We start from the raw sequence: 9625 nt of genomic DNA, 5'->3' as shown, positions 1-9625 counted from the left end.
TTGTAACTTCTAATCAGGCTTGGGCATTAAAAACACACATTAAATTAATTCACTATTGGTCGAGTATATTTAGAAAGATAAATAATTAGATTCAAGTATTGCAGGTTTAAAGCTATGAAGCGTTACCTGAGTCCACTGAGTATTAGTGCACTACTTTGCCCCAAAAAAAAGGAAAAAGAATTCATCCAATGTGCAGGATTTTAGACGTCTGGCCTCATACGGCGCTGATAATTACTACTTTATATGTTAACATTGAATACACACCCTGCTACAGGTTACATTTAATTATCACTTCAGCTCCATTAAGCTTTTTAGCATCTTTCACATCCTTCTTTTTGTTTTCTCGCCCGTCTGATAAGATTGAATATTTAGCAGATAAATCGGATTATAAACCCCTAAAAGTGGGATTTCTCAGGAGATTCACGCTGCAGGAGAGGCAGCAACAAGCCAACTCTGACCCATGACTCCTGCTTTAATGCGCAGGAAAAACAGTATATTTAAGAAGGAAACTTTAAAGTTTCAGGCATCCAAAGTAAAAGGCTCAATAGTCTTTATCCTCTAAGCCACAAGCAGAATCTTATGGGTGTTTCGGATCAGAAACTAGCAGCTGAGATTCGTACAGCTGAACCGGAGCCGTTAGCTGGATAAATAACACGAGGCACGAGTATGGTTGCCAGTTTTGCGAAGCTGAAATGCAGAAGGAAGTGATTTAAGACGACTGAAGAGCAGAAGCGAGCGGCGACACTTCCCCATCGCCGCTGTCATTCCGCCTTTCACATTTCCTTGGTCTGCTCAACCAAGAGGACACGCGTCGTACTTCCAGGCTTCTCCTGCAGTAACTTTAAAACGTCTCCAAAGTAAAAGCCCAGACGCAGAACGAAGAAGTTTCATCAAAAGAAAAACAAGACAAATTTGGAAGTTTTGTTAGCAGAGAAGCAACACATTGACAGGATTGTGGATATGTAGAGAGGAGAGTCCCAGCGTCTGCGGCTCCTCGCTCAGAATCTTCTTTGTGTTTTCCCTCTTTAATCACTTTCACTGCCAGATTCGCTCAGCTGGAGGTCGTTCTCTGCAAGCAGATGGATAAAAACAACACCCAAAAATATTTAAAAACACAGTTACAAACGTGCTCAGTGAAGTTTGGAACTAACCCCTCAGTGTCACGACCAATGTTCCCTCTAAGCTGCTCGCACAGTCTCAGCGCACAATAAAATCTATGCAGCGCATAAAATAAAATTCACCATAAACGTATTAATTAATATCTAATACCAGACCTAATCTAATCTAATTAATTAGACCAACAATGTGTTTTTCTGTACCATTTTTCAATATAACGCAGTGAGTGACAGGTGTTTAGCCAATGATATGATACGGTTTACTTACGCTATGCAGCCAATCAGAGCATTGATAATGCTTGCATATGTGCCCGGCCCATACGCGCCGTGCAGGTTAGCTAGCTAACAACAGTGCGGCGGAGTTAGGAGACGCCTCTTATCATGGCGAAACGAACGGGCAGCGCATGAAATGGCTGTCTGAGTGCAAATAAAAGAACAAGCGGTAAAACTGGGTGAAACTTTTTCTTTTTCGAGTGAGAAAGATCTACTCTGCAAAACATGGCTGCAAGCATGACTCTCACAGATAACAGACATACTACACACATCTCATCAAAAACAAGATTTTTGTCTTTTTCATTTTAACCCAGAAGAACCCACCGTGATATAGGTGTCACACGCCCTTTAAATGTTCTGGAAAATTCCATGAAAAACTTTATCCTTGATTTCAACTCATGAATTACCAGAGTGACCCATACTTAACATCCTGGTGGGTCATGTGATTTAATCTTCCCATAATAACATTTCCAAGATGTCTGTGTGCCAGGTTACCACTACGGGCAGAGCTAGCTAAATTTAAATCGCTTGTTTTGGTTGCTAAAGGGAAGATTCAAACCATTTAAACCAATTTAACACCCATTGACACATCTTTGACACCAGGGAGTGTTATTTTGAGAAAAATGTCAGAAATGTGTTCTATATAGTCTGTTTAATGTTCCCCATAATTTTCCTTGATGGAGAAATTATCCAGGTTCTTAACGCCCAATGTGATAGTGGGGGGTGGTATTTTGAAAAAAATGTCAGAAATGTGTTCTATGTGGTCTATTTAGTCTGTGTTATGACCCCCTTAATTTTCATTGAAGTAGAAATGGGTCCGGGTTCTTATGGGTTGGCCAAATCGCTTATATTAAAAGTAAACTAATGAAAATTGCTGCTGTGATTTGATTCTTTTAATAAGCCATGTAACTTGCTATGATCCAAGGGTTTGAACAGGTGTGATACAGGTGTGTGGCCACAGCGTGCACATCTGATGCTGCTCACAGTGGTCCTCAGTGTGCTCAGGGACACTCCCTGCAGCCAACCAGCAGCCAACCAGCAGCCAACCAGCAGCCAACCAGCAGCAGCTAATCAACAGCAGCCAAACAGCAGCTAACCAGCAGCTAACCAGCAGCCAACCAGCAGCTAACCAGCAGCCAACCAGCAGCCAACCAGCAGCCAACCAGCAGCCAACTAGCAGCCAACCAGCAGCAGCTAATCAACAGCAGCCAACCAGCAGCTAACCAGCAGCCAACCAGCAGCAGCTAATCAACAGCAGCCAAACAGCAGCTAACCAGCAGCTGCTAACCAGCAGCCAACCAGCAGCCAACCAGCAGCTAACCAGCAGCTGCTAACCAGCAGCTAACCAGCAGCTAACCAGCAGCTAACCAGCAGCTGCTAACCAGCAGCTGCTAACCAGCAGCTAACCAGCAGCCAACCAGCAGCTAACCAACAGCTAACCAACAGCAGCTAACCAGCAGCAGCTAACCAGCAGCTGCTAACCAGCAGCTAAGCACATGAAAAGCAGGTTTTAGTTTCTGTAATTCTGAGGAAAATTAATCAGAAAGTGATCCGATTCTCTAAGCTGTACATTAATAAACATCCTTTGATTCCGTGCTTTTGTTGGACACTAAAGACGCTGGTTAAAAACCCACAAACACCTACCAACACTCGGCTTTTGAGTGCAACATGAGAGCGTTTAGCCTCCATTCTCGGCTTTCATCGGCTGCATGGCGGGACAGCCTTGATGGGAACGAAGCACCTGGCTGTGCAGGCTAATTTAAACTCAGAATGCTGCGTTTGGGGCCGCACGGAAAGGCCCAACTCGCTTTAACAGACTGAAATCTAACACAGAGGCTCTGAAACTAACGTCTCACAGACACAAAGAGACCTGAGATAAAGTCACCAGACAGGGAGGTAGTTATTTGACCGGTAAGTTGTAGTAAACACGCTTTAACCTGGTGTTAAAATAACAGTTTAAATGCTTAAAAATGTCATTAGCTTGCTGTACGAATACTAAAAATACTGGAATGGATATTTCACTTCCGTTAAAAGCATAGTGATCTGGTAACACAACTTTCTTCTTCTGCCATTTTATCCCATTTGAAAAGCCTCATGAATAATAATATAAAAGGTATTAAATTCTGAGTATTACAGCATCTTATGGCTGACGTTTGGACTGTTCTCTCCTCTGTTTTCTCCCGTTTTTAACCAGGTTAGCGCGTCCGTAAGATCAAAGCTATGAATCTGACTCTGAAGGGCACCAGTTCTCCGTCACAGAGCAACGAGGTCAGCCAGCGGACCCTCCTGGGCGGGGCTGTAAAGCCGCCCTGCATGTGCTACCATCAACTGATGACATGACAAGTTAGCACAAGCTATGAGGAGCAGTTAGGAGAAGTCTTCATTTTACAGGCAACTGCTTCACAAATGTACCCCCCCCCCCCGTACAAAGAAAACAAAAACAAACAGCTGGGTTTTGCCACTAAAGAAATAAATAAAATAAAAAGAATAAAGATGTTTTGTCCCCGTCCTGCTCTCACTAGCGTGTCCTTCTTGGTACAAATGGCTGCAGCAGCTAGAGAATAGCTTTCTCTAATAGCCCTCCAGAGTGGAATTCTTGAAAACGCTCCACTGTCTCGCCACCGTGTAAAGGATGAAAATGCAAAACTGCGTTTCTCGTCACATAGAAATGACGTGACAAGCATAATAAAGTGCCAGAAAACCGTGGGAAACACATCAGTAGGCTATCAACATGTCCGTCCCTGCGGACTTTCAACTCGCCTTAGGCGCGGTAATTGACGTTCAAGAGTAATTTCATCACATAACAGCAATGATGAGCGAGAGTAGTAAAGAACAGACCAAAAATATGAACTACGTTCTCGAAATTCTTGAAGTTCATAGAGAGCAGGCGACCTAGCCATCTGGCGTGTTTACTGCATCGATAAATATGAAACGTCACCCACTTTTGCGTTTCCGTATGCACGCAGATTTTCACCCTAAAACGCTCGACTAAATGCAGATTTAAAAGTGAAAACGAAACGCCACTGTTGCGTTTTGGTTTCAGATCGTTTCCGTGTAAAGGTAGCCTAAAGAACTGACCAGAAATTAAGGTCACTGGTCTCAAAGGCTGAACTTAAATGATCATCCATGCTTTTATTTCCTCTCGATTAGACTACTGTAACAGCCTTTTTTTAATAAGAAAGACCTGGATCGTCTCCAGACTGCGCGGCTTCTAACTCGTACTGAGAAAAGATCTCACATCAGCCCAGTTTGAGCATCTCCGCGTTGGCTTCCAGTCCATTTTAGAATCCATTTTAAAATACTGGTCCTCACTTTTAGAGCCCTACGTGGTCTCTGATCTGATTTATCACCGTACATCTGCTCGTACTCTGAGATCAGCAGGTCAGAGGCTGTCGGTTGTTCCTCACACACACTTCCACACTCGAGGCGACCGTTCCTTTCAGGCTCCCAAACTCTGGAACGCCTCGCCGCTTTCACTGAGGAGCTCTGAATCTGTGGACTCTTTTAAGAAGCAGCTGAAAACTTTTTTATTTAAGCAAGCTTTTAGTTCGACAGTAGTGAACTTACCTATGTTTCCACTTATACATATATATATATATATATATATATATATATATATATATATATATATATATTTTTTATGTTGGTATGGTCTTTTTCGTCTTTTATGATTTTATAAATATTCTTTTTTTTTTATTGGTGGCGTTTTCTTATTGAATTGTTTTTATGTATTTGAATGTAAAGCACTTTGTGATCTTTATCTGTGAAAGGTGCTACAGTGGAAACCGCTTAAAGTGGTCACGGATATAGTAATCAACCGCTTATATAGATCAAAAGGCTTGGGACAGAATCATTTCTATACAAATGCTGTTTAAATAATTCGTTTATAGTAATCAAGAAATCCGCTTATAATGTTCATTTTTGGCCATTTTATGAATGTAAACATGTGCAAAAATAATTTTAAAATACGTGTAGCTATTTTATTTTTTACTCCCTTGATTCCTTTCTGGACGTCTGCTTCTGCCTCGCTAGCTAACGTAACGAGTTGACACCGGGCAGCAAGCGCGCGAATCATGGCTGGAAAAAGGAAGTCATTTTCTCTGAATGAAAAACTCATGTCATACGTCTCCTCGAGGCGTATGACAAATTACCAAAAACGAGCCAACGAGATGCTGGGGCGAAGCTTGGCATTCCTCAGGTGCTTTTCCCGGGCGCCGTCGTTTTCTTTCTCCATCGTTAGCATTCATGACTGTCTCTCGTTGCTTAATTAGACTACACAAGGTAGCCTGAGGAATGCCAAGCTTCGCCGCAGCATCTCGGCTTGCTGCCCGGTGTCAACTCATTACGTTAGCTAGCGAGGCAGAAGCAGACGTCCAGAAAGGAATCAAGGGAGTAAAAAATAAAATAGCAAAAAAAAATAAAAATAATACAAATTTGGTTTTAGTAATCAATCGCTTATAGTGTTCAAATTGGCTCTGGACCAACGGGATCACTATAAGCGGTTTCCACTGTATATAAATAAAGTTTACTTACTTACTTAAAGTGTGGATCAGCCTTTTTCGGCCTTTTTTCAGATATAGCAAGGTGTTAATTCAACGATGCAGAGTTGTTGCTCAGATGGATAAAGGAGGTGAAACCAGAGGCTATAAACAGCAGATATCCTCACACTGACCTCACAATCTCGTCATTTTTAGCCCTTTTAAGGGCTCTTGGTCACAATGATCCCTCACGCACTCGTGAATCTGAACGGGCGACTCACCAAGTGTGTTCATGAGTCCTCCGCCGCCCTCTTGGTGGCGGCTTGTCGGGTTGCTGCTGGTTTTAATGATGGGCATGCTCTGGCTGACCGGCGTGGAGGCGGGCGCAGGAGCGCGCTCATCCTCCGAATCGCTGCTGCTCGAGCTGTCGCCGCTGCTGGAGGACGACGAGCTGTTGGAGTCCGAAGAGCTGTCGCTGCAGCTCATCTGGTCCATGACCCGCGCTTCTGCCATCAACTCTGCACAAAGTGGAACAAGCACGGACAAAGAGAAGGAAACGGGTGAGAAAAAAGCCCAGTCATGGACCAGAAACCAGAGGGCGAGGCTCACAGTGGCCGACAGCAAGTTACCTCTCTCGATATCATCCATTGGGGACACCGGAGAAGCTTTCTCTTTGGGAGGAGAACTCTTGGAGCTGGCGGAGGTCTTATTACTGCTGCTGCTGCTGCCGCTGCTGCTACTCTTCATCTGCTGACTCAGACGACTCGTTTGCTGCTCCAGGCGAGACTGAACTTTACTGCTGCCCTCAGCCCTGAAATCCACAGGAACAGGACAAAAAAGCCATGAAGAGCGCCTCTAATTAAATGTCCCACATATTTAAAATCAATTTCCCGTGCGTTAGCTGTGTAAATGGTGACGTTAGTACAGTGTTGTTTTCGTCAACGATGACGAAATCATTTCGTTGACGGCACTTTTTTTCATGACGATAACGAGACGGTGACGAGATAAACATAGCTGTCTGATGACGAAAACATGACGAGACGTGTGTGAGTTTTCGTTGACAAGACGAGAATGGACGAAAATGTTAGTGGGTGATCTGTCAGACGTTTAAAATGAATGACATTTCTGCTTATTGTGTGTGTCAATTAAAACCTAAAAAGTATCTGCTGCGGCACCTTAAGGCTCGCCACAGGGATATTTTTTCGAAGGTAAGTTACAAATGCTGTTAACATAATCGATAAATTTCATAGTAAGCTAATACATTAGTCCGTTTTCCACATACTCCTGGCGCAAATGGGCTGCTAACTTCAGGCTAAAGTTAGCTTTTGTTACGCTAACGTCAATTCATTATGTGTGTGTTACTTTAGCAGCATGTTTAGCCATGTTTACATTCAGTGACGGTGTGGTTATCTCTTTGTGTGTACGTTCTGTCAGCACGTAACTTGATATGTTAAACAGGTCGAGTTACTGTTATACGTAGAGTCTGCTAGCTTTAGCCTAAAAGCCACAAGTGACGTTGTGCAGCCCTAACCAGGACCTGTGCGTTTAGTGCGCTTACAGTAAAGTTGGGACACACGCACAGTACAGAATGAAAAATCAGAAAGCTTTAGTACAGGGTCAGATAATAAGCTATGTATTTTCGTTCAGCTTGTTTGATAGTTAAGACCATACTATTTTCTTAACACGGTAGACTATACTTATTTTTTCTCTTTTTTTTGACTAAAACTAGACTAAAACCTTTTTGACTTTTCGTCGACTAAAACTAGACTAAAACCCTTTTGAGTTTTCGTCGACTAAAACTGGACTAAAACTATCACATATAGAAATGACTAAAATGTGACTAAAACTAATAAGCATTTTAGTCCAAAAGACTAAGACTAAGACTAAATCTAAGATGGTTGTCAAAAACAACACTGCGTTAGTATCCACCTCAGTCAAGTCAAGTTTGATTTGGCACCGACTTTTCAGTGTTAGCGAAGACATACGATGTTTTTCAGCCCACCTGGTTTTCTTCACAGCTATATTGCTGTTGAGTTTTTCCAGTCTGTACTCTCCTGTGTCATGGTTCACAATTAGGATGCACTCCTTCATGTAAGGCCTCTTGGATCCCTTAAATACGGTTACAGGAGCACTTGAACCCTACAAAAAATAAAAACAAACAAATACAATTATTTCCTTTCTTATATCTAAGGTTTTTTAATCGATTATAAGGAGTAATCAAGGTAAAAAATGACCTCTAAATTGGGTAAAGTAATAGTGACTTGCTCTCCTTTGCCCACTTCAAGCTCCCCTTCACATGTTGTGTCAATAGATGCTGGTTTGAAGTCATCTGAGGGGATAAAAGCAAGGAAACGAAATATTAATGCACATTTTCAGAATACCAATTTGTCAAAAACTAATACGAGCGGTGCAATATTAGTTAACGCTGCAAGAATGACTGTTTTCTTGTGACGTAGTTGACAACCGGTACCAGCAGGTGGTGCTATGGTGCAAACCAACGCATGCTAACGTTAGCTCATTTGAACAGCTTGAGGCAGCAACGGCTTATTAAAGTTGTGAAAAACCCGAGACGAGTAATTTTATGAGAACATAGACGCAGTAGACCAATACAACTAAAACATCGAGGCAACTGAAGCTTCAACCGTACATTCCCAACAGTCCTCTCCGGCTATTTAGCTAATAGGCTAACTAGCATGCTACTGTTAGCTGCAGTAAAAGATAGACGTAACCAACTGATTCGAAATCTCACTTACATCGCACTGTATGGTAGGCACTTTTCGGGTGTTTCTCAAACGTCTCTCCTAATTTCAGGACATGTTCTTGATTGTCAAAGTTGGAGTAAGCTGTTCCATTCATTCTCAGAGTTTCATGAGCTGTAAACTTTGGTTTCCGCTGTGCTTTTTTCATGCGATTATCAGGTTGTGACAGAAGCACCGTTAAGTCCCGCCTTCTACTAACTCGTTTCTATTGTGATTGGTTAGGCAGACTTTTGCGTATTTCTGATTGGTTAAAAGGTTTGTCAGTCAATAACTTGTAAGCGTCAGTGCAAATGTCACGTATTTTGAGACTTAACACGAATTTGACTTGGCCTTATTGCTGTTATTTATTTGTAAGAAAACGGGGTAAAATTAATCTATTTACACAGCTTGTTGAAAAGAGACACAGAAAAAAAGGATGGATAATAATTTCACAGAATTTCAGGTTAACATGCATTTATTTTTAAAATATTTTTAAATAAAACCACACGTTAAACGAGATATATTTCACAGAGAAAATTCACCCTCACATTAAGTCACATTTTTCACATAATATTATCTTTTCATCTTTATGATGCTCTATTAATCTTTATTTATATGTCTTTCTTTGCCTCTTCTTGAGATTTTCTGAGCTTTCTTCTGTGAAAAACAGAATTCTGAAACAGTTTTTTCTGTTCTGGTTTTGATGCTGTTGCTGCTGGTGAGATTTCTGCTGGAAACTGGCACTTTTTAACATCTGTTATGATACATAACATCTTAAGAGCAGCTAGCTGAGCTTTACAAAGTCCAATTAGGAATATCAGGAGGGTAATATTGTTTTTTTCACCCAGACCTCGCTGCAGGAACAACTGGAACACCTCTCTGCTCAGCTGTAAGACTGTGTGGACACTAAAGGAGGAGGATCACAGATCTGGTTAACAACAGATGGTGTAATCCTGGACATGTCACTGAGAAGGAGCGTCTCCGCACCCCAGATGTTGCACTGTTGGCTGTAAGTTTCTGT

At 42.0% G+C, this 9625-nt stretch overlaps 1 protein-coding gene across 1 annotated transcript; it reads right to left on the bottom strand.

Moving 5' to 3' along the window:
- Position 1: 1 nt before the first annotated feature.
- eaf2 (ELL associated factor 2) lies at positions 2-8784 on the bottom strand. The gene is made up of 6 exons (XM_075479970.1): positions 8620-8784; positions 8101-8195; positions 7869-8005; positions 6496-6677; positions 6148-6384; positions 2-1069 (listed from the first exon to the last, which is right to left on the bottom strand). The coding sequence occupies exons 1-6, from the start codon at positions 8771-8773 to the stop codon at positions 1026-1028; spliced, it is 849 nt and encodes a 282-aa protein (XP_075336085.1). The 5' UTR covers positions 8774-8784; the 3' UTR covers positions 2-1025.
- Between the last annotated feature and the right edge of the window lie 841 nt (positions 8785-9625).

Source organism: Odontesthes bonariensis, chromosome 12, assembly GCF_027942865.1.
Source record: "Odontesthes bonariensis isolate fOdoBon6 chromosome 12, fOdoBon6.hap1, whole genome shotgun sequence".
NCBI lineage: Eukaryota > Metazoa > Chordata > Actinopteri > Atheriniformes > Atherinopsidae > Odontesthes > Odontesthes bonariensis.
Note: the sequence above shows the minus strand (reverse complement) of the source record. Positions and strands in the feature narration are given on the sequence as shown.

Coding starts and splice junctions, on each gene's coding strand:
- eaf2 (XM_075479970.1), bottom strand. CDS start 8,773: ATGAAAAAAGCACAGCGGAAACCAAAGTTTACAGCTCATGAAACTCTG. Junction 8,196..8,619: donor TGCCTACCATACAGTGCGAT/GTAAGTGAGATT, acceptor TTATCCCCTCAG/ATGACTTCAAACCAGCATCT. Junction 8,006..8,100: donor TTACTTTACCCAATTTAGAG/GTCATTTTTTAC, acceptor TATTTTTTGTAG/GGTTCAAGTGCTCCTGTAAC.